Below are 26,233 nucleotides of genomic sequence, written 5' to 3'. Positions count from 1 at the left end.
TGCTTTCCATGGCCCATGGCGCGTTCAATGGGCTTTAAAAAATAAATGTTGTTGGGCACGGGCCCGCCCAATGCCAGTGGAAGGCAGGAAGGTTGGAGATTAGAGGAAAGGAGAGTTGGGGCAGAAAATGAGCGGGTAAAAGAAAGTATGGTGGCCGGCGCCGGGCCCAAGTGGGAGTTGAAGCAAAGAAAGTAATATTAGAGAAAAGAAGGGAGTGCAAATGAGGGGAATAGAAAGTAGGTTAACTTTACGTTGAAGTAGAGACACAAAATTATGAAAAGTGAAATCTTAAACACCGAAAATGTCGATACGCCAAAACAAAATGGCGGGCCTTGTTCTTGCAAAAATGGCGGGCCAGAAACGGGGGTTTTGATAATAATCCGTTCCCGGTAACTCTAACTATAAATGAATTAGAAAGTTTTTAATATTTATATTCACATTTTGGTTACATTTTACACTTTTTTTCGTAGGGGGATGTACCGTAAGCCGACCGTATGGGACTTTCCTACACACAAAATATTTGGCGGCGCCAAATTTAAATCTGTGATAAGGGCTCTTTCTCAAAAAAAGTTTTATCGCAAGTATGTCTTCGTGTTTCCGGTAATTTTTTTCCATCAACAATCGAATTGAAAAGTTGTTTTCTTTTTTTGTTTTCTACATTTTATATTTTACACTTTTTTTCTAAGGATGTACCGTAATCCCGTACCGTAAGGATTTTTCGAACATGGCGGCCAAAAAAAGAGGTTTTCTTCCATAATATCTCATTTCAGCTAATTTTCTTTTCTAATAACAATAGATTAAAAAGTTGTTTGTCTTTTTTTCTTTACCTACATTTCATAGCATTTACAATTTTTCTCTAGATGTACTGTAATCCCGTAACGGTCCGATACCCGTTCAAAATGGCGGCCTAAAAACAAGGGTTTTTTGAGTATAATCTCGTTTTCGGTAAATTTTTTTCTCTAATAATAAATGAAATTAGAAAGTTTGTTGTGTATTTTCTCGATTCTCCTACATTTTTTTACATTTACATTTTTTCTCTAGGATGTACGCGCTAATCCGCGTACGCGTTAATTATTTTTCCAATATGGTGGCCATAAAAAGAGCTTTTTGTCACAAATATCTCGTCTCCGTAATTTTTCGGATTATTCCGAGAACAATGAATTAAAAAGTTGTTGTATTTTATTTCCTACAATTTTGCACATTTACATTTTCTTCTAGGGATGTACCGTAATCCCGTACCGTAATGATTTCTCCAACATGGCGGCCAAAAACGAGGTTTTCTCACAATATCTCGTTTCCGGTATTTTTTTGTGAAGAACAATGAATTAGAAAGTTGTTTGTATTTTTATTTCTTACATTTTATACATTTACACTTTTCTTCTAGGATGTACCGTTATCCCGTAATGGTCGATCCCGTTTTTGGGATATGCTGCTACTATAGGGAAATCCTTAAAAATTGTCCAATATATTGAAATGATATATTGAATTGTATGTTTTCAGGTATGCTGACTTAAAAAAAGTGTTTATTTTGCCGATTTAAGAAGCTATAGGTATTACAGATGGACAAGATGGCGGCTAAATAAGACGAATAAATTAATTTTCTATTCTTTTAATCCAGTTTAGGCCAAGCTGTACATAAATTTCGACAACATGTGGATACGGTGTGGTGGTGGTACCTACCCATTTTGCTGTTGAATACTGATCTCAGGACAACTTTCAGTACCTATATGGTGTCGATTGGTGGTGGTACCTACCCATTTTGCTGTTGAATACTGATCTCAGGACAACTTTCAGTACCTATATGGTGTCGATCAATCGTGTCGACAAGGTACAGTCCACTTCAACTGGGAAGTCCGATGACCTTTGTCAAAAAATCGTCAAAAAATAGCTCGTTGATTAACAAGTAAGCATGTGAATAGTTGATCCCATGGGATTTTTCACGCCGAATCGAATGGTGAAACTTTTAGAACTGTCCGACTTACAGTTAAGTTGCGGTTCCCCTCCATGCGCTTCCATCGGATTTCCCAGTTGACGTGGACTGTAAGTTATAGAGTCAGAGTGTGCAGGCTCGTATAGAACCTACCCAAACTTGACAATACTAGACCTGCCCGAAGTTGACGGTACTATTCAAAGAACTCAGACATGCCCTCAGCCTCGACATAAGAAAAGACAAGCCTGTGAATGTGAATGGCTAGCCTTAGGCCAGCCATCCACTCTCAGCTGCACTGATCAGGTCCGCCTGTCAGGAAAATGAAAAGAAAATGAAATTAAAAATAAAAGAATTCTATCTATCAAGAAACAATGAAATATAAATGAAACTTAAGAATGAACACAGCGACATCCACGCCCTATCCAAACAACCAAATATAGTAGCCACCATGAACACTAACAGACTACGATGGCTTGGTCCGCATGCGGCACTGAATTTATTACTTTCCTATGTAGTTTTAAGATATTATCAAGACTTGTGTTTTACAATTTTTTGTCAAAAATTGATAAACATTAAATAAACATATTGAACTATTGAAGATTTAAATTTTGGTCGGACTGCGCTCCTGAGAGGTTAAAGGCCTAAACAAATTCGCCTGCGGCCCTCTTATTTATTTTGCTCCTTTTAGTATTCGGTTGTGATAAGGAGGAAAAAAACTGTGTCGAAGTACCTATCTAAGAATTATGTAGGTATTACGTCGAAGTCAAAAAATACTCCCTTCAGTACGTACTTCAGTAGGTACGTACTTATAGGCACTTTTATTTTGAAAAATTTCACCTGCGCCGCTATAACTCATTTTGGGTGTTGAATTATCTAAACTGAAGAGCCCCCGCTCCCCGTTCCAGGGCGCAAAAATTCCTAGGGGCACTGAAAAAGTAAATCCCACCCTGGGAATTTTCAGGGATTTTCATAAAAATTTCTGGGATTTTAGGATTTTTTTTTGTTTTGTCTGGGATTTTTTGTTATAGTCCCATAAGAACACTGCTAGGTACGTATAGTAGAAGTGTAGAACTAGTAGAAGGTACCAATAGATCAGTTGCGCTTACTTATTAGGTGATGTTTCAAAGGGACTTTCAAAGTCATAAAGCAGGAAAAATGAGGACCAACGGTATTTTTCTTTTTCTTCTACGACTTCTAGTTTTTTTTTTTTTTTTTAATGAGAATCCCCATTTTTTACATTCTTTTTATTGCAGGTTCGTTTCCTAGATTAAAATGAAAACTTTAAACTCTAATCGACAACTCACTCGATTTTTTGACGTTCACGGGATTCGTCGGAAACCGCGAATTACAAAAATGCCTCAAAGTACAAGTGATGGGACCCACCAAATCAGAGTGTGTTTAGTCCAAAATCTTATAGGTTGTTTCATTATTAGGTATTTTAATTTGGTCCAATATTTCGTTGGTTTTGATTTGCGCGGTGTTCACGAAATCCGCGAACTGTCAAAAACAAGCGTTTTTTTTTTTCGTAATTTCAAACAGGCTCCGAGAAAAACAATTTAAGTCTACCTAAATCCTCAGTCTGCCTAAATAGATTCCAACTAGGGGAAGGAAAGTAATGTAATCGGGTCGAATTTTCGATGGTTAGTTTTTAGTGCCAAAACACGTTTTGAAGTCCCTAGAGCCTAAATCCAAAGTTTCAGCTATTGGTCCGCGTGTGTGTCTGTCTGTAAACAAAATATCTCGAGAACGGTAAGAGCTAGAGACTTGAAATTTGGCATGCAGCTGTAAAATGTGACAAGGATGCGACACGAAACTTTTGGTTAAGATCGGTACAAATCTTGGCGGCATTTTGCAGCTTTTTGACGGTTTTTTTGTGTAATTTAACAATATCTCAGGAATGGTATGGGCTAGAGACTTGAAATTTGGTATGTAGTTCACAAATGTGACAAGGATGCAACACAAAACGTTCGGTTAAGATAGGTGCTGCGGTTGGCAGTATTTTGACCGCTTTTTGCGGTTTTCGACCGTTTTTTGGCGGTTTTCAGCTATACTGACTATTAGGTTAGAGATATTGTAAAAGTTACAATAGAACAACACCCAAATAAGCATCATTCAATAGGATAAGGAAAGTCGTGTGATGTTCAACCAGTTTTTTTTTTTTTTTTTAATGAGAATCCCCATTTTTTACATTCTTTTTATTGCAGGTTCGTTTCCTAGATTAAAATGAAAACTTTAAACTCTAATCGACAACTCACTCGAATTTTTGACGTTCACGGGATTCGCGGGATTCGGAAACCGCGAATTACAAAAATGCCTCAAAGTACAAGTGATGGGACCCACCAAATCAGAGTGTGTTTAGTCCAAAATCTTATAGGTTGTTTCATTATTAGGTATTTTAATTTGGTCCAATATTTCGTTGGTTTTGATTTGCGCGGTGTTCACGAAATCCGCGAACTGTCAAAAACAAGCGTTTTTTTTTCGTAATTTCAAACAGGCTCCGAGAAAAACAATTTAAGTCTACCTAAATCCTCAGTCTGCCTAAATAGATTCCAACTAGGTACAAACGAAAGTACATATAAAAGTAGGGTACATTCTACTTTGTAGCTTGTGGGGTACGTACGAAGCACGTGAAAGTTTTAAAATGACGAAACCAATAGGTAAAAGTACTTTGACATAACATCAAAATACCTAGATCGCTGCGTATTATTTTGTTGGTTTAGTACCCTACATTTCAGAACTGGGCTTAGTTCTACCTGTACCCTACTAGTATGCATCTAGTACCCCACAATCACACAACTATTATGTGATCATAACATGGAATCAGTGGCGGCTGCACAAACCTAAGCGTAAGCATGGCTCAGAAGTCCTAGCGAACCCCTTGTAACTTTTGAACGGCTTGGAAATTTGAAATTCTGATTTTTCTTAGAGATAGGAAAGAATCCATGGCCAATTCGATGGTGATTTCAAAATCCAGGTTCGAACCCCGGAAGTGGCACTTTTTGTATAAAAATTCAAACGAGAACCCCTAATGTTTGTTTCATTTTTGAAATTTACGTCGAATTTCATGGGGAATGCAATAATCTTTTGCCATTATTAGTAAGTGGTAAGTAGGGGAGGCGAGATTTTTTTCATGCTGAACAATTTTATTGACATGACATATAGGTATCAAATTCGCGTAATTTTAGGTGCTGAATAACGTGGTGACATTAGTTTTTCGTTATCTTACATTTTTGAGGTATTGGGAATAGGGTATGTTCAAACTATACCCTTAAACCTCTATACCCTTATACCCAAGACCTCTAAAATGAAAAGATAACGAAAAACTAAAAAAAAAAAATCAGCACCTAAAACTACATGGATTTGATAATTATATCACATCCCTTTTTCAGGATGAAAAAAATCTCGCCCCCGTACTTACAACCAATAATAGCAAACGAAATTTGACGTACAATCCAAATATGAAATAAAAAATTGGGGTTCTCATTTGAAATTCTCGATAAATGGCCACTTTTATCCCAAAAGTGCCACTTCCGGGGTTCTAACCGGGCTTTTGACATCGCCATCGAATTTGCCATGGGTCCTTTCCTATCTTCAGAACAGAACAGATTTTCAAATTCCAAGCTGTTCAAAAGTTACAAGGGGTTTGCTAGGACTTCTAAGCTATGCTGTATATTATAACCAGGGCCGTATCCAGGATTTTGCCGAAGGGGGGGGGGCCCGAGGGTCCAAAAAAGAAGTCTGACCTACAACAGTAGGTACAGGAGAAAAATGAAGCTCGAAGGTAGGGGAGGGGAGTGGCCGGGCCCCCTCGGAGTCTGACGTACAGTATAGGAGAAAAATGGAGCTCAAGGGGGAGGGCCCGGGCCCCCTCGCCCCCCCCTTAAGTACGGCCCTGCATATACCTATATACTTTTAAGAGTTTTTGAATGGAACGCCTTGCGACACAAACACAAATCCGACACTGAGATTTAATATTTGATGATGATAGAACGTTAGAATAAAATTTATTAAAAAAAAAACTCCGAAACCAGTTCCAAAGCTAGGTTTGTGTTTGTAAACAAAAATGTTTAAATTGAACCGCGCCAATGAAACTTTCATCAGTACCTTAACGATTTCAATTCAGATAGATAAGAGATAAATAGCAGACAATAAATACATAATATTGTAAAACAAAAAAAGCGATCTGTTTTTCCTTCCCCCTATTGAATAAATAAATACATAATTACAAAGACACAATAAATTTAATTTCCGTGATTTTCGAACTCAAGTGATCAAAAGAAGCGTTCAAATAGTTTTACATACCTAGGTATTGGTTTATTTTTTAAAAGTGATTTCGTCAAATTTTCATTTATATAAGGAGGAAACAATCAAGTAAACAGGTGAGAAATCTAGGCGCACGGAAGTTCCAGCCTGAGCACGCCAGTGTGTATATTACACGAAACATTTCGACCCATTTTTACCCCCATCATAACTCCGTTAATTTTCAACATATTGTCATGAAATTTAGACCATAATTTTATGTTAAGCTATACATGCTTATTATGCCTGCGAAATTCCGAAGTTCTAGCTTTATGGGAAGGGCCGAAGGGGTAAAAAAATAGCTTGAAAATCGCTTATTTTACGACTGACTCACTGATTCACTCATTAAAAATATGAACTCACGGTGGACGAAGACTCGGGGTAGGACCTCGAACTTGGTGCTAACACGCTCGAGGTCGTAGACTAGGCCGTGATTGAATTGGACCTCTGGTGTGAACATCACACGACTTTCCTTATCCTATTGAATGATGCTTATTTGAGTGTTCTTTTACCCTAACTTTTACAATATCTCTAACCGTTTTGTCGCTATAGCTGAAAACCGCCAAAAAACGGTCGAAATCTGTCCAAAAGCGGTAAAAATACCGCCAAGCGCAGCAACCATCTCAAACAAACGTGCCTACGATCCAAACCGGCTGTCATTGATGATTCATCATCGTACTTATGAAGGCACTCTTCTGCCCTTTTTGTCAAGTAGGACTCCTGGAAGTCCTCAAACCAGTTGAGTACGTGGGCGACGATGTCCGAGCGGATGGCGTGCGCATGCACCTCCGTCCCAGACATGCCCATGCTCAACGCGTTGAAGAGGCACGCCCCGTCGCCCTTCACCTTCACCAAGGTAAAGCCTCTCGCCTCACCATCGATGCAGACGGAAACCATGACACATACAGCGGGGTACAGGAGTAAACTCTGAAAATATTCAGTTTCGAAAAATAAATCCCTCGGGACGTTGTTACCGATACAAGATCAAGCAACAACAAACTGATACATACAGCGGGGTACAGGAGTAAACTCTGAAAATATTCAATATATAAAAGAATATTCAATTTCGAAAATTTCGAAAAATAAATTCCTCGGGACGTTGTTACCGATACAAGATCAAGCAACAACTGAAGAAATCGACAACTTCGACCAGTGTAGTTGGCCAGTGCATTGAATTTGTTTCTGCGGTTGTCCCTAGCAACGTACCTACTTGTTGTGAAAGTACAGGGTGCGAACAAACAATTTCACTATGTTTTGTTGTAATTTATGAACATCGTAAATAGACTGTCCACACCGAAACAATTCATTTGATACCCCACTTGATAGGATTTGAAGGGAGCAACAATTACTCAGCATGCAGGGGTGGGGGGCCCTACGAGGTGGAGAAGAAAGAGGGGAAGAAGAAGAAGAAAGAAGAAGGAGGAGAGAACAAGGAAAATGAGATGAGGGAGGAAAAAAAAGCTGGAGAAGAAAATGGAAAATGAGGTGAAGGAAAAAAAAAAAGGATTTAGCTAAAAATGAGGAGAGAGAGGAGGAAAGAGATCAAGAGAAGAGATTATAGGAGTCAATGGAAGAAGAAAGATAGTGTAGGATGTTTAGGAAACAGAATGGAAGAAAAAAAGTATTTATAATGGAAGAGGAAGCAATAATAGGCGTACAGGAAAAACGAACCCCTTAGCATTGATGTCAACCACACATACCAAGACAGGTCGGTGTAAACATTGAATTTATACTTATAATAGCAAAACTGAGCACTTTAGTCACAGCAGGATAGAAATATTCACAGCAGGAAAAGGAAAAAGGTAAAAATAATACATAGGTAATATTAAAAAAAAAAAAAAAAAAAAAAAAAAAAACGCAAACTGTTCACGGTGGACGAAGACTCGGGGTAGGACCTCGAACTTGGTGCTAACACGCTCGAGGTCGTAGACTAGGCCGTGATTGAATTGGACCTGCAAACGGCGAATGAGACTACAGTTATCTATGTCGAAGATTACCTTTGGAACTGTACCAATCGCACCACTCACAAGTCCTAAAGTCAAATCAATATTCCTACGAAGCATAATGCGAGCACCTACCTTAATGACAATCCTACGATCCAAACCGGCTGTCATTTGTCATTGATGATTCATCATCGTACTTATGAAGGCACTCTTCTGCCCTTTTTGTCAAGTAGAGAGGACAATCAATGGTATCAACGGCGTCAATATATTATGAATGGCGGGCTCCTCAATCGGGTTTTGGACGGTGGACGGCCCCTTCTCTTCACGACAGTCCACTCAGCCTCACCCTGAGGTTTCTCCCCACGCTCCACCACACCACTATCTCCACACTGCACGCCACTACTACTACTTTGGAAAAGAGGCGGCGGCCGCCGTAATTTCAACAAAGGTGCCGTACTCATGCGGCTTGCCCCATGAACTGAGCATACCTACCAGAAGTCGCGGCGATGCACTTCCTCACGCCGCGAGGCAGATTGGACTCCCTGGAAGTCCTCCAAACCAGTTGAGTACGTGGGCCGACGATGTCCGAGGCGGATGGCCGTGCGCATGGCCCCTCCGTGCCCCAGACAATGCCATGTCAACGCGTTGAAGAGGCACCGCCGTCGCCCTTCACCTTCACCAGAGGTAAAGCCTCTCGCCTCACCATCGATGCAGACGGAAACCATTGACACATACAGCGGGGTACAGGAGTAAACTCTGAAATATTCAGTTTCGAAAATAAATCCCTCGGGACCGTTGTTACCGATACAAAGATCAGCAACAAACAACTGAAGAAATCGACAACTTCGACCAGTGTAGTTGGCCAGTGCATTGAATTTGTTTCTTGCGGTTGTCCCTAGCAACGTACCTACCTTGTTTTCGAAAATTGGAAAAGGTGGTAAAATATCTCAAGAACGGTTTGTCTTTTTTTTTTTTTTTTTTTTTTTCTAAATACATATTCCGCAAATGTAATAGAAAGTCGTGTGATGTTCACACCAGATTTTTTTGCTGTTGTAAACATCATAAATAGACTGTCCACACCGAAACAATTCATTTGATACCCCCACTTGATAGAATTTCAAAGGAGCAACGATTACACAGCATGTACCCCCAGGGCTGGGGGTTAAACCTAATTTTTCGGATTTTTTTCGATATATTCCTTAAATAACATACCATTTTCTATTATTTTCTCAAATTTCAAGTCTCTACCTTTTCGGGAAGTGCCTCATAATTTTGATGAGTGAGTGAGTCAGTCAGTTTGTACAAGTTACAAGTAACAAAAATAACAAAAATCATAATTTTCTAATATTTACTCGTACTCTGTGTTGCAAAAATTCAAACACGCAACTGTACTTTTACGCCCGGAGATTTTTATTTCGGACTTTTTCCAAAAGATCTAGGTAATCCTAGTTTTTACCGGGAAATCCTAGGTTTACCCGCTCGTCCGGCTTTTCCCGTAGGTAACATACAAAACAAACATAATATTACCTATTAGGCATTGGGATAGTACCAAAATCGGGATATTAATGTTGATAGGTGATTTACGCTGCAGATATTATGTAAATACCACTAATGATTCATATTGAAATTCAGACACAAAAATTGAATTCAGTATGTCGGCCCTGGATATTTTTAAATTTCATTTTCAGGGCTGAATTTCAATATGGATCACTGAATAGTGAATATTCAAGTGATTAGTATCCGGACAGGTAGCTTGAAAATACTTGGGTCCGTAATGTAATAGAAAATAGAACGTCGCGTCGTAATGGGTCACAAAAGATTTTCCTTTTAATTACTAAGGTGACCCAGAGAACTACATAGTATTAACAACTCCTCAATTGGTTTACGAGTAATTTTTGTCCATCGCTTTCTCGTATAAGTACCTACCTTTCTTGTATAAGGTACCTACTGATTCTCCGAATTTTCATTGTTCGTATTATCACAGGCAACGTAGGTACACGGATCATCCTATAGAATCAAACCACAGTCAAGTCATTCTTTGAATCAATCTACAACTAGCACAAGTTCCATCAGACTCTATGGATTACAAAGTGATTCAGCAGCTCATCCGTAGACTTCGGATTAATTCAAGTCATGAGATCCACAGCACAACTTGCGATTCCAAATCTACATCAATAGGAAACCAAGGTGATTTTAAAAATGTTCATTAAGTTCTGTGAAAGAAAAAGGCCAAATTCTCAGCACGACCAAGCCTAATCTTGGTGGTTTAATGGTCAAGACGCTCGCCTGGTAGGTAATCAGGAGTCAAGAGGGCATAGGTTTTATCCTCATTTATTGAGAAATTGACTACCTACGTATAATAATGGAGCTCCAAGGGTTAGAGTTAGAGGGTAGAGAACGCCTCCGGCGTTAACCTCGCCTAGTGGTTACGTTCCACCCTAGAATCTATTATATTATTATTGTTATGTACATGGGCGTAGCCAGCATCGGGTCTAGGGGGGGCAGCCGCGGTTTTCCGGGTAGGTACCTACCCCCCCCGTTCTAAAAAAAATAATCAAGCGTAAATTGCGCCGCAGGCGATTTTTTTTTCCAAACAATAATGACCCTAAGCCGCTAGCCGGTTTGAAATCAATAATTCCTCAATCTTTTTTTTTCTGACCTTGGTTTTTTAAATCCCCAATGCGCACCAGAAATAAATTGCGCCGCAGGCGGATTTTTTTCAATAAGGTAATACTCATTCATTACAAATTAACTGCGCCACAGGCAATTTATTTAATATGGGTGGGTACACGCTTTCAGAAACGCAGTCCAGTGAAATATCAAATCTTCAGCGCCGCAGGCGAGAAATTTCAAAAATCATGTTTCTGAAATTTGTCGTTTTTTTTTTTTTTTCATTTTTGGCGCAATACTTCTACACATTTTGAATTTTTTCCAGGTAAACACTAAATAGTGCAAATTAGTTAGGGCGCCGCAGGCGATTTTTTTAAATTTGTGCTACAATGTTTCAGATATGCAGTCTGAATTTCAAATTATCAGCGCCGCAGGCGAAATTTTTCAAGGTAGATCTGTGCCTCATGCTTGTCTAGAGTTAATTTTTGACGTACCTAATTCTTAGATATTTTTTTTTATTACATTTCTTATCCTAATTATAGTTGAACTCTAAAATGAGGAAAATAAATTAGAGCGCCGCAGGCGAAATTTTTGAAAATTTTGGTCTACAATCTTGAGAAATCCAGTCTCACCAAAAGTAAAATTTTCAGGGCCGCAGGCGATTTTCAAACTTTTTGTGTAGCCCCTTCAAGGTTGCATACTTTATGAAATTTTCTAGGGGGGAGGCAGCTGCCCCCCCCTCCTACGCCCATGTATTGTTATTATTATTACAACTAGGTATTATTGTTATTAATCTTTCAATAGTTATCATTCCAAATTTCATAACACTGTTCTTTTATTTTTCTGCGTTGACACTTAGCCAGTTTTCATTGGTCTAGGTAACTGACAAGAGCTTGAAAAAAAAAGCGATTGATTGGAGTATAAAAAAGATTTTTTACCTGACAATAAATTTCAGGGGTCAAATCACCAGATAACATTTTACACAACCTAATACATAACTATAGTAGGTATAGAAATATAACATGGGGGTACCTGACCTACTTACGTCTTCAGTGTGAATCATCTTCTAAGACCCAACACAGTAGGTAATATTGATCCAAGTAAGTTCTCTTCTCTAAGTCTCAAAATGGCCTAGCGTTTACAACGCAGACGCACTACCAACCAAGCTAACTAGGCTGGCAAAGCACGTACTTTGAGCAAGTTGAAAAACAAAGTTTGAGACAAACTACCTACACCAGCAACACTTGAAAAAGTAATGCAAAATGTTCTGAAAAGTTGAAAAGAGTCAATGTGTGCATGAATTCTAATGGAGCCGTGGTCGCCCAATGACCGACATCATTTTCCACACCTAAAGGTATGCCCAACAGTCGACTATGAGTGGACTCCCCTTAATGTTAAAATTCAAAGAAACAGGCTCCTAGGCAGCCTCCGTCGCCGAGTGGGTATCATACTAGGCTTGCACGCAGGAGGCCCAGGTTCGATTCCCGGTGGGGCCGAGGTTTTTTCGGCTCTGTGCTTAGAGTTCGGGGTGCACTCAGCCTCGTGAGGACCAGTGGCGGCATTATAAGTCAAAGGAACGAGCGATGATAAATATGATGATTGAGTAAATGAAAGACTTGTAATACTGTGATACCCACAAAATTGTGAAGAAGCTCTCTTTTACCACAAAAATTCATGATTTGATTGTTTGATTTTTCAAAGAAATACCTAGGTAGGTATATACCTACTCTTATCAGTTGAAATTTGTTAGCCAGCTTAGTTAGCTTAGTTGGTAGTGCGTCTGCCTTGTAAGCGCTAGGCCGCGGGTTCGATTCCCGCCCGGGGCGGATTTTACAGGTAGGTACTACGAGTATATTGTTGCAACCTCCGTGTCCAAGTGGGTATCACAGTAGGCTTGGACGCCGCGGCGGAGGTCCCGGGTCCGATTCCCGGCGGGGTCGATTTTTTTAGGCTCTGTGCTTGGAGTTCGAGGTGCAATCAGTCTCGTGAGAACAATTGAGTAGCTACTTTAATCGAGTAGCGACCAGTGGCGGCATTACCAGTGTAAAAAGATTATTGAAATATGGAAATTGATTGCCAAGGAGGCACTTAGTAATGCTATGATATCCACAAAAGTTGTGAAAAATAAGCTCTGCTTTAACACAAATAAATTGAGATAACAATACCTTTTATTTGAGTAGGAAAAACATAGCCAATTTGAAATTGAGAGAAGGTTGAATTAATTGAGATTCAGGGGACACGAAAAGCTGGGCATGCAGACTTGGCCTTTATTTTCTGATCTCACCACTTTTATAGGCCGACATTTTTGGATAGGAACTTGGCTTTTTTTTTTTGCATTTGTGTTTTTGGGGGGAGTTCACTCCTTTCTACTTTCCTTATCCTATAGGAAGGAAAGTAGGTAATGTAATCGGGTCAAATTTTCGATGGTTAGTTTTTAGTGCCAAAACACGTTTTGAGGTCCCTAGAGTCTAAATCCAAAGTTTCAGCCATTGGTCCGTGTGTGTGTGTGTGTGTGTGTGTGTGTGTGTGTGTGTGTGTGTGTGTGTGTGTGTGTGTGTGTGTGTGTGTGTGTGTGTGTGTGTGTGTGTGTGTGTGTGTGTGTGTGTGTGTGTGTGTGTGTGTGTGTGTGTGTGTGTGTGTGTGTGTGTGTGTCTGTCTGTAAACAAAATATCTCGAGAACGGTAGGAGCTAAAGATTTGAAATTTGGCATGCAGCTGTCAAATGTGACAAGGATGCGGCACAATCGTTGACGGCATTTCGGCCGCTTTTTGGCGGTTTTCGATGTAATTCAATTATATCTTGGGAACGGTATGAGCTAGACACTTGAAATTTGGTATGTGATGTGACAAGGATGCAACACAAAACTTTTGGTTAGGATAGGTGCTGCAGATGGCGACATTTCGGCCGCTTTTTGGCGTCTTTCGACCAAACGGTTAGAGATATTTTAAAAGTTACAATAGAAGAACACCCAAATAGGTAAGCATATTTCAATAGGATAAAGTAAGTCGTGTGATGTTCACACCAGATTTTTTAACTCGATTTCGCAAAAAAATGTCATTTGTACAGGGTGTACAATTATTAGCTAGAGCCATTTGCCAGCGCGCTTTTTGTATGTATATTCAAATGAATAAGTACCTATATTCAAAAATTCGAATTAAGAAGATTAGATAAGTAGGTATAATAGATTTATTTTATTTGTTTGAGGTGTCTAGTCTAGGTACCTACTCTTTACGTCTTTACCTACCATATCTTTTTTGCCATCTCTAAACCTTTACTCATTAAAAAACCACTAACTACCAAAATGGCTAAAAAGACCGCTAACCTTTGTTCCAATAAGAAGTAGGTAATTTCGTTGGGGTTTTAGCTAAGCTTTTGGGGGGGGGGGATCTACTCTGAAGAAGCTAATGGAACTCAAAATGGAGGAGAAGGCCAGATTGAAAACTCACGTCAACATCTACAATGTAAATCTCAGCGATACCAAGGATGTACAAGATGGCGGTAATACTATCGGTATGTACCTACCTATCTACACTATGTAGGGACCCAATATATTGCATACCTAAGAGTATAGCGCCTGAAATGTAGGTAGGTACCTTCATTTCAACTTTCAACAGGAGAAATCAAGAGGAGCTCTAATCCTGTTATATCCTGGGAGGATCAAAACCTGAATAAGAAGCTAATGGAACTCAAAATGGAGGAGAAGGCCAGATTGAAAACTCACGTCAACATCTACAATGTAAATCTCAGCGATACCAAGGATGTACAAGATGGCGGTAATACTATCGGTATGTACCTACCTATCTACACTATGTAGGGACCTAAGCATCTCTCACACAAATCACTTTTTGGTTTCTCAGAGCTTTTTATCCTCAGTAGGTACAGTCACATTTTGAGTGGATGTTTTGGAGCATCTCTCACACAAATCACTTTTTGGTTTCTCAGAGCTTTTTATCCTCAGTAGGTACAGTCACATTTTGAGTGGATGTTTTGGTTAAGATTTGGGGATTTTCAAAAAGAACTCCATTGCAAGATTGAACAACGTTTAAGAAATGGTCATCACTTGAGGGCTAGTTTTAGTACCTAACTATTGTAGGTAAATATTTTTAAGCATAAAAGAAATCAAGCCCTCAAGTGAAGACTGCCAAGATATACCTCGACTACCCCTTAAGGCTTAAGAAGATGTTCATCCATACCTAATACATCCCGGAGTTACCTACCTCTACCTACTTACTATTGAGTAGGTATAATAGGTACTAATGGTTTTACTTCCTTGGAATATGACGAAATCCTCAAACAAATTAATATTTATAGGTTTAACAGTTGAACGTAATTTGATCCCTAATAAAAAGGGGGAGAATCAAACCAATCCCCAGGCTTCTATCTTTCAGAGACCAGTGAATAAATAAATTAATAAGTAAACTTCCAAAAAAATTAGCGGGAGCTTTTTTTAATTACAGGAGCCTTTTGAATTTTCTCTTGGGTTACAGAGACTCCGTTTCAACAAAAAGAAGATATTACACTTACCGGACTCCAGCAATCAAAGCCTACGGATGACGGTTCCAAGAGTACACCAGCGACCAGTGCAGCATTATTCCAACAGATAGCAGCATTGAGTCAAATGAAGACTAGATACAAATCAAACACGAGGAGCGGTACTACTGTGGCCTCATCCCCAGCATCTGAATACAGTGACAACCCTGTACAGCAGAAACTCAATGGACATCGTGGAGGGCGTACTCATTTGCGCCACAGTAGAATTCGTCGCTCCATCAATACAGACTACGTCAGCAAGAAAGGGAAGGAGTACGACTTTATCACTTCCATCAAACAGTCAGCGCCTCCGCCAATAGTTCGTGTGGTGCCCAACGAGCCTATATACTATCGACATGGCCGTGCGGACGAAAAGCAGTTTTCACAGGTGACAAGATATACACACATACCTACATATTTCTTCACTGATACTATCATCTTCGTCTTCTTCTTCTTCTTCTTCTTCTTCTTCTTCTTCTTCTTCTTGGAGACCTTGGAGGAGACACCCTTGAATCCTCACAGCCTCCTGATGTTGATGTCTTGACTGAATCCTCACAGCCTCTTGACGTTGATGGCTTGATTGAATCCTCTTTTGAATCAGTCTTTTCCCGTCCGCTCGGTTATGAACTTCGTTTCCATTCAGTCCTTTTTCTCTCAGATCTTGATGTACACAATTCTTCCATCTCTTCTTAGGTCTTCCTCTTCCTCTCCTCCCTGCAACTTGTATCTCTGCACTGCAGTCCTCTTCCCAACATAATCTTCTTCTCTTCTTTCAACATGCCCGAACCACCTTAATCTGCTCTCCTGTATTTTCTTTGAGATTTCAGTCACTTTGATTTTATTCCTTATCACTTCGTTCCTGATCCTGTCCAATTTCGTCACTCCACAACTCCATCTCAAAATTCTCATCTCTGCCACCTCTAATTTGTGTTCATGTGCTTTCTTCATGGGCCAAGTCTCTGATCCATACTTCCATACATCATCGCTGGTCTGACTACCGTCTTATAGATTTTGCTTTTCATTCTGAGGCTCATTCTTCGGTCACACAGTATACCAGACATTCTTTTCCAACTCATCCAAGCTACAGTGGTAACGTGCTTGCTTGCCATGCAGAAGGTCCCGGGTTCGAATCCCACCATCGACAAAAGTTTGTACTCGTTTTTCGATTGCAAATATTTCAACGGGTTACTTTCTGGTGTTCTCGTGTTGACCCAGCACCTAAATGGGAAGTATTGTGTCTCTTCTCGCCCATCTGATGAGAGGCATACTACGGGATGGGCATGCTACGACACAGCCCACAAGCGTCCAATGTAGCAGTTGTTTCATCGCTACGAAATAAAAACGGCGGTGAAACACTCATCTTTTTTTTCGAAGAGCTTTGATAGAAGCAAAGAAAGAAGGTAGCCAGCCTAGTTAGCTTAGTTGGTCGTGCGTCTGCCTTGTAAGCGCTAGGCCGCGGGTTCGATTCCCGCCCGGGGCGGATTTTATCCTGATGGGATAACGTTCGTTCTCGGAACGGCTGGCTTTCTCCTATCCTGTCTTCCTTCTCTCTTCAATTTCGGGACGATAAGACCATAGCAGTTACAGTTCCCTCTGTCAAACCTCTTAAAAAAAAAGAAAAAAGAATGAGGGTTTTGGTTACTTTTACGTTTATCTTTTAAATATTTTTGAAGAATAGGGATAGGGTACAACTCCCTGAATGTCCTTACCATCTTTGGCAATTTTGGCATAGGTAAGTTCTTTTATCTTTAATTCTGTGTCCGGGAGTGGCATCTATGTATACTTCGGCCTCAAGTCTCTCATGTGACTTCCCGAAAAAAAAAAAATACAAAAATCCAACAACTTCGAGGGAGACTTACAAAATGCCCAAAAGCCCCATCCCCGCACTCTTTTTTTTTATCTTATTTTTTTCTTCCTTCTTTTTACATATTATATATTTTTTAACTTGAAACTTTCTTGTGCGAGTTGCCATAGGAACAAATAAAAGTTCATATATGCACGGACCCTGCTAAATATTTCATCTTAAAATAAAAAAAAAGCGAAGAAAATTCTTTTTCCCTTTTTTTATAATTCCTTTTTTTTTTACTGGGGTGTCCTGGGAAGGGACGCTTGGAGCTTCGCAATTTTGGGATTTATTTTTTGACTCCGACCTTATCAGAAATTCAGGGTTGCTTCTTTTTGGAAGTCAGCGGCATAAATTTATCTTTATTTTAAGCTTCAAGATTCAAATTTAAAGGCTATGTGTGTATTATGAAATATGAATATTGTGTTCGATAGGACCTTTAGCCTTTATGAACAAAGCAGTATCAAGATTATCAAGAATCTGTAGCTGTATGTTACCTACGCTATGCGATGATCGTTGTTTTTGAAATGGGGCTTCGCCTTACATTAGCGAGTTTTTGCAACCAAAATTAGCGTCCCGTTAACTGCGTTCGATAGGACCTTTATCCTTTATGAACAAAGCAGTATCAAGATTATCAAGAATCTGTAGCTGTATGTTACGCTATGCGATGATCGTTGTTTTTGAAATGGGGCTTCGCCTTACATTAGCGAGTTTTTGCAACCAAAATTAGCGTCCCGTTAACTGAATTCTTTAACGTTATTTGACGAAATTTCGGTTCTGCGCATGTGCAGAAACGAGTTTTCGTCAAATAACGTTAAAGAGTTGAGTTAACGGGATAACGGGACACTAAAGGTCTGTTTTTCATTCCGACGTGGGTGCGATGCGAACCCGACGCGTGTTTTTCATTCCACTTCCCCTACTTTAGCGTCTTTAAAGTTAGTTTTTAGAAGTGGATCTTTAAGCTGCCACCATTTGATCTTCTGTTCTGTCCTAATTTATTATGTTCTTCTTCTTTCTCATTTCAAATATAGCGTACGCTACAAGGGGTATACTATCACAACATACTATCTGATACTATCATATGATACTATCACTGATATTATCATAACAAACTAATGGTTCAGTGAAATTTGGTAGTTTTGGCCAGATCATCAGTACCTGATCTTTAAAGTTAGTTTTTAGAAGTGGATCTTTAAGCTGCCACCATATTTTGATCTTCTGTTCTGTCCTAATTTATTATGTTCTTCTTCTTTCTCATTTCAAATATAGCGTACGCTACAAGGGGTATACTATCACAACATACTATCTGATACTATCATATGATACTATCACTGATATTATCATAACAAACTAATGGTTCAGTGAAATTTGGGCTACTTAACATTTTCATCAGTACCTGATCTTTAAAGTTAGTTTTTAGAAGTGGATCTTTAAGCTGCCACCATTTGATCTTCTGTTCTGTCCTAATTTATTATGTTCTTCTTCTTTCTCATTTCAAATATAGCGTACGCTACAAGGGGTATACTATCACAACATACTATCTGATACTATCATATGATACTATCACTGATATTATCATAACAAACTAATGGTTCAGTGAAATTTGGTAGTTTTGGCCAGATCATCAGTACCTGATCTTTAAAGTTAGTTTTTAGAAGTGGATCTTTAAGCTGCCACCATATTTTGATCTTCTGTTCTGTCCTAATTTATTATGTTCTTCTTCTTTCTCATTTCAAATATAGCGTACGCTACAAGGGGTATACTATCACAACATACTATCTGATACTATCATATGATACTATCACTGATATTATCATAACAAACTAATGGTTCAGTGAAGTTGTTGTTGTTGTTGTTGTTATTGTTGTTGTTGTTGTTGTTGTTGTTGTTGTTGTTGTTGTTGTTGTTGGCTGACTACAGAATCTTCAATCTAACAGTTATTTTTGGTCACCCTGTTCGTTATATACTTATTCATTTACTTTATGGTCTCAAGTATATAGGTTCAATCTCAGGTACCGGGGACGCAACTCGGATGACCTTTTTTTGAGTTGGGACCCAAATCGGATGATTTGGGATTCTCGGACTCATCTGGTGTTCCTCCAGGTACGTCACTGACATAGATACTGAAATTATTCCAGGTTCATCGAATGAAGAGAACGAAGTGATGAAAGTTCATTCCACCATTCTGGACGTGCGTGATCCAGGACGGATCTTGATCCCGGTAAAAATCATCTCCCCTCAGCAGCAACAAGCTTCTGATCCTATCCAGACGAGATCAGATAACATTCAGCCCGCTCCGTACTATGCTGAACCCTACCCAACCCGACACAACCGATATCCGACCTTAGAATCCACACGAGCACCACTTCGACCTGTTAACTATCACCCTTCCCATAGTCATCCTAACAACATACCCACTCCGACACCCAAATCTATTGAGATCTACTCGCCCAAATCCTATGAACTCAATGGAAAACGTTACGGTATTTACCACATCCCCAGCCTAAGCGATAACTCGGTCCGATCTCTCTACGATAATACACGACACGAAAACAACAAGTTTACCAACTATGAGAAATTCTATAATGCTCCCGGCACGTTCGACAAATTCTACTCCGGAGATCTAAGTTTGGAGAAAATTTCACCAATCAGCTCTGACTATGTTGAAAATGAGATGGATCTGGATTGGCAGCTTGGAGCAAACTCACGACAACAACACAGCTACTCACTCAAGATCATGCCGCAGTCAGTGACCTACTTACCACGCAACGTGCTGAAAACTCTGGATCCAGCCACAAGTGGAAGTTACAGCAAAGATGTTATAAAACAATCCACTCATGCAACTATGCACAGTGTCAATGTGAAGGTGGAAAGCAATAGTAGCGATAGTAATAGTATGAAAGAAGATACAAGTAGTAGAAGTAGCAGTATGAATGGAACACTAGAGACTCCTGCAGTTGTTGAAATCCACCAAAAGAATAGTTCCGTGAACTATGAGAACAAGAGTAACTGAGACTATAATAGCAAAGATCTATCTATTAAATCTAAATAAGATTTGTCTGTACCTACATTGCTTGGAATCGTGAAATTTGCAGTTATTCTTACTCCTCATACTTTCTCGATTCCGAAAATCACATTAGAATAATTTCATAGGGATAGTACCTACTATTGAGGTTGTTTCGAACTACGTACGTAGCTACCCTTGTCGTACAGTAAAGGAGAAAAATAGAGTTCAAGGGGGGGCCGGGCCCCCTCGGCCCTCCCCTAAATAAGGCCCTGCACAGAGGTGATTTTTCACTCTTTGGGCATAACGTATAGAAAGGGAAGTGTGGAACCTCTCCCCCCGGCCCACTGGTGTGCTTTTTAACATAGGCCCTTAATAGGGCAGAGCATATAGGAGGTGAAATTTATAGGGAGGAGACCGTTTAAGGGGTAAACACCCCCCAAAGAATCCATTTTTGGTTGTTGTTGTTTTTGTTGTTGTGGTGGTGGTGGTGTTGTTACTTGTGGTGTTGTTGTTGTTGTTGTTGTTGTTGTTGTTGTTGTTGTTGTTGTTGTTGTTGTTGTTAGGGTTGGGACATCGACATCGATGTTTTGAAAACATCGATACATCGGAACAAAAACATCGATGTCAACATCGATGTTTTTGATTGTAAGTATTATACCATTGCCCGTTTAGAGCTTAGGATACAAATAACCGGTGGTAAGATATGTACCATTGCCCTATCTAAGCCCTAAAAATGCAAAAGTAGTTAACATCAATAATATGTAAATTAAATGGCATGAGCGTGTAAACCCACCTTAATGTAAATACTTGTTTTGCCCACATTAATCCATTATAAATATTAATTGAACAGATGTCGTCTTCTAAAAATTTAAACTATTTAAACAGCCTGCTCTTGAAACTGCACATCATTTAATCATTATAATTAGGTACTCAGATAAAATGAGTTATATGTAAATACTTGTTTTGCCCACATTAACCCATTATAAATATTAATTGAACAGATGTCGTGTTCTAAAAATTTAAACTATTTAAACAGCCTGCTCTTGAAACTGCACATCATTTAATCATTATAATTAGGTACTCAGATAAAATGAGTTAGTACGTTCAAAATTGATTTCAATTGTTATAAAAAAAGAGATTAGAAAAACCATTTCTGTTTCAAACATCGTTAGTGATCTGACAATCCGTCATTGGCAGAGAGTGTAGACAATTGGGTCACTCCACCTGGAATGCTCCAGTAATCGGCCGCCCTTCATTACCCCCAACACATTTTTTTTTAATTCGATTGAATCCAATTTATTCATTTGATAATAAAAAAATAATAATAATAAATTTAGTATAAGTAGGTAACAAAAGAATGAACAAAATGAGCAATTAAAAATGACAAAATTAACTAAGAAGTAAAAATTGAAAGGAACTTCAGTTCAGTAGGAAAAAACAAAAAAAGTAGGAAAAAACATTACTTCGTTCATGTCAAAGAGAGAAATATTAGCACCGTTACCGGGCAGTGGTAGGTATACTTACTCTGGGGGGGAGTGTGTAAAACTCTCTGATCTCAAGAGGGGGTTGTTTCAGCAAAACTTTTGCACGAAAACCTAAACACTGGGTTGTTATTTCTTCTCGCTCGCTGACTCTGACATGAAACCCCCCCGTGTGTAAGATAGCCTCACACGTTCAGATGTATCGTCTGATCAGACTCTCTTCATTATTTGACGATCAGTAGCCCACTTCCTTTGTCTTTATATCAAGGCTTTTTTTTCTGCCCCGCCGTTTTATTGGTTATTGAACTAGCTCCTCAATTTTTCTCACTCAACCTGAGTTGGGACTTTGGGACGGTAAAAGTCAGCAGTGTGTGACAGTTATTCGTTCAGATACCAACTTTGTCCGTTCAGATACCAACTTTATCCGTTCAGATACCAACTTTGTCCGTTCAGGTTCCAACTTTGTCCGTTCAGATACCAACTTTGTCCGTTCAGATACCAACTTGTCCGTTCAGATACCAACTTTGTCCGTTCAGATACCAACTTTGTCCGTTCAGATACCAACTGTGTCCGTTCAGATACCAACTGTGTCCGTTCAGATACCAACTTTGTCCGTTCAGATACCAACTTTGTCCGTTCAGACACCAACTTTGTCCGTTCAGATACCAACTTTGTCCGTTCAGATACCAACTTTGTCCGTTCAGGTTCCAACTTTGTCCGTTCAGATACCAACTTTGTCCGTTCAGACACCAACTTTGTCCGTTCAGACACCAACTTTGTCCGTTCAGACACCAACTTTGTCCGTTCAGATACCAACTTTGTCCATTCAGATACCAACTTTGTCCGTTCAGACACCAACTTTGTCCGTTCAGATACCAACTTTGTCCTTGATTCCTTAACTTCAGTGAACCTTTGGGACTTTGTTAATCGAGGTGCCACAACCGCTGACGAACGCTGGAATGCTGGAAATCTGATGGAAATTTCTGACCGTTTGAGGACCAAGTTAGTCAGACTGTCTGACGTGATGGAAATATCTGCGCGTCTGTAGCTGGCTTTCCGAAGAACAAAACTCGTAGCTAAAACTTGCAAGATTTATCGTTATAGTTTTTGCCCTCTACTGGTAGTGTCTTTGGAGGAGAGAAAACTTGTCTTGGGAAATTAAACTTGAAAAATCTGAAAACATTCTGAACAGTACAAGTTAAAACTCACAGCTTTCCAAGTGAACATCACGCACTAAGTATTTCGTCTCCTCCTCCTTCTTCTCCTCCTTCTCCTCCTCCTTCTTCTTCTCCTTTTCCTCCTCCTTCTTCTTCTTCTCCTCCTCCTCTTACTTTCCTAACCCTTCTTCTGCTTACTTATCTTTCTCTACCTCCTACTCCTCTTCCTAATGTGTATGTAGTTCCCAACACTTACCCAAAACTCCCTCATCCTCTTATAATAATAAGTCTTTTCGCCTCTCCATCTTCTTTCTCTATTCCTTTTCTTCCTCCTTCTTCTTCTTCAACTCTATCGCCTCCTCTTTTTCCCCTCTCCAATGACTATCTCCCAACACTTACCCCAGTCTCTCTCGCCCTTTTATAATAAGTCTTCTTCTCTTCTTCCTCCTCCTCCGACGAAAAACATTCCCTCCAGTCACCTCAACTGTTTTATCTTACACTTTAGCGCCTTCTCCTCCTCCTCCTCCTCCTCCTCCTCCTCCTCCTCTTCCTCCTCCTCCTTTTTTATATTATCTTCATATAACATTGATAAATATAGTCTAAAAGTCTAAATAAACGCTCACAGTGAAAGAAAAAAAATCATTAGTTGTGTATTAGAAAAACTCCACCGGGAGAACTCTGCCTATGAAAGCAAGCATGGGACAATCCGTTCTCAGAACGTTCTTCAACTTGGTCCTGATCGCGGTCCTGCCCCTGTCCGCAAAGCGCGAGGGCCCACACGTCAACTGGACGGAATACACGGACAGTCCGGGTAACGTGTCGCATTTCGACTACGGACAATTCACACGAGTCGACATTTGTGGCGGAGACAAAGCTCACTGTCTGAAAACGATTATGAAAGCAAGCATGGGACAATCCGTTCTCAGAACGTTCTTCAACTTGGTCCTGATCGCGGTCCTGCCCTTGTCCGCAAAGCGCGAGGGCCCACACGTCAACTGGACGGAATACACGGACATTCCGGGTAACGTGTCGCATTTCGACTACGGACAATTCACACGAGTCGACATTTGTGGCGGAGACAAAGCTCACTGTCTGAAAACGATTAAATCGGAGGTTCGCAAAGCTTCACGTAAGAACAACCAGGTAGGTATTAGGTATTATTATTACGTTCATTAAAGCCCTTTTTTTTCCTATGCTGCCGCGCCGCGTCAACGCGGTATAGGCTATGTATACCTACATAACATACATAATTCTCCTTCCAAGTTACTTTTGTTACGTTGGGGTATATCCATTGAAATACAATTCACAATGTAAACAACCAGGTAGGTATTAGGTATTATTATTATTACGTTCATTAAAGCCCTTTTTTTCCTATGCTGCCGCGCCGCGTCAACGCGGTATTTAGGGTATGTACACCTACATAACATACATAATTCTCCTTCCAAGTTACTTTTGTTACGTTGGGGTATATCCATTGAAATACAATTCACCTATGCTGCCGCGTTGCGTCAACGCGGTATTTAGGGTATGTATACCTACATAACATACATAATTCTCCTTCCAAGTTACTTTTGTTACGTTGGGGTATATCCATTGAAATACAATTCACAATGTCATAATGTAATATATTCTTATTAAATTGTAATGTTAGTTGATGTCATTGTAAAGAACAAAAAAAAAAACTTCTAAGAGGAGGTAAGTAAGATCCCCCACAAAAACACAAATGTGAAAAAAAAGGCCAAGTTCCTATCCAAAAATTTCGGCCTATAAAAGTGGTGAGGCATGTATGGTGGTATGGGTGGTTACCCCCCTCTTGGTATGGGAGGTATGGGTGGTTATGGAATGGGGGGTATGGGTGGTTATGGAATGGGTGGATATCCTACATATGGTATGGGGTATGGATACGGTGGTTAAATCATCAAATGTTGATCAATAATTTAGAGTTGGGCGATTAAACGTCAATTTACGAGTAAGCTGTAATAAATGAGAATCCAAATTATCTTTTACATATCTACCAAATAAGAATTTTTATTCTATCAGAATTGGAAAGATGACAGAATTGGAGTGATTATTTATTCTAGTACCTTCAAACGCAATGCTGTACCTAATATCATAGTGGCACGTGGCATCTCCTTTGAACTCTACTGACCTCAACTCAAAGCATCTCCGAGAATGCTCACCTTTTGTAAAATGTCATTTGTTATTTTGTTGTATTTTATTTAACATTTAACCCAAGAACCGAAAATTCGAGAGTGGGGGTAAAAATCTCGTAGTGGGGATAATCAGCTGATATCAAAGATTGGCAGCACTGGCGCTGTCTAGTAGAGAAGATGGGAAGCTCTTGATAAAAATTCAGCTGTTCGCATATTTGAATAATTTTTTTGTTGGCTGGATTTTTTTTCGCGGCAAAAGGTAAGCTTTAAAAAGCCTTATCATCCTTTATCAGATGATAAGTTAATTGCATGGAGGTATAAGGCAAGGGAAAAAGCCAAAAACTAATTTACACCAAAATAGAAACTTAAAAACAAGAGATTTGAGCTAAGCAGAAAAATGGCGTCTCTAAACCGAGAAAAAATGGCGTCTCTAAACCGCGAAAAAAATGGCGACTCTTAACCGCAGTCGAGAGCTTCGTTTGGTATGGCAAGAGGGGAAACGTAAACCTAAAAGTGGTTAACGCCCCTCACGTCATAAACACACTTCCATGTGAGGGGAGGTATTGACCTTGAATGAACCGCGCTGAGGTTAGCGGTTAGATGTTAAATAAAATGCACCTCATATTTAAACACACTTCCATGTGAGGGGAAGTAGTGACCTTGAATGAACCGCGCTGAGGTTAGCGGTTAGATGCTAAATAAAATGCACCAATAACAATTTGGTTAAAATCGGATAGTCACTCATCCAGATTTTAACCAAAGTCAATGTTTCTTCAGTGGGAAAAGGTGGTATACAAAATACATATCTCAAGAACGGTTTGTCGTAGAGCAAAGGAATTTGGTATGCTATACCGGTATGGTCCAAGGACGCGACTGTAACAATTTAGTAAAAATGGGATAGTCAGATAGTCACCCATCCAGATATTAACCAAAGTCATTGTAACTTAACAATTGTTTCATGAGAAAAAGGTGGTACCTAACACATTATGGGGTTTTGAACACGGGGATCGGAGTTCAAACCAAAACACGATGTTTTGGCTTGAACATGGGGATTTTTACTTTCTATTAGGGAGATTTCGCATCGAATCCTGATCCCCATAACGCGCAACCCATGTTGGCGCCATCTTGTTTACATCATGTTTTTAGATTTAGCACGGGATCGAAAACCGAACGAAAACCGAAAGAAAACCGAAACCGAAAACCGAAGCGAACCTAGCGGACGCTCAAGTAATCATACCTTTAATTTGTTCAATGTTTTGTCTTGTCCTAAATAACAAATT

At 39.6% G+C, this 26,233-nt stretch overlaps 1 protein-coding gene across 1 annotated transcript; it reads left to right on the top strand.

Annotated features, from left to right (window-relative positions):
* Positions 1-23,391: 23,391 nt before the first annotated feature.
* LOC108252309 lies at positions 23,392-24,948 on the top strand. Its single transcript, XM_017443797.1, has 3 exons — positions 23,392-23,657; positions 23,868-23,943; positions 24,841-24,948. The coding sequence occupies exons 1-3, from the start codon at positions 23,485-23,487 to the stop codon at positions 24,946-24,948; spliced, it is 357 nt and encodes a 118-aa protein (XP_017299286.1). The 5' UTR covers positions 23,392-23,484.
* The last annotated feature ends 1,285 nt before the right edge of the window (positions 24,949-26,233 follow it).

This window comes from Diaphorina citri, unplaced genomic scaffold, assembly GCF_000475195.1.
Source record: "Diaphorina citri unplaced genomic scaffold, Diaci psyllid genome assembly version 1.1 scaffold406, whole genome shotgun sequence".
Taxonomy (NCBI): domain Eukaryota; kingdom Metazoa; phylum Arthropoda; class Insecta; order Hemiptera; family Psyllidae; genus Diaphorina; species Diaphorina citri.
This window is presented reverse-complemented; position numbering and strand designations above follow the sequence as displayed.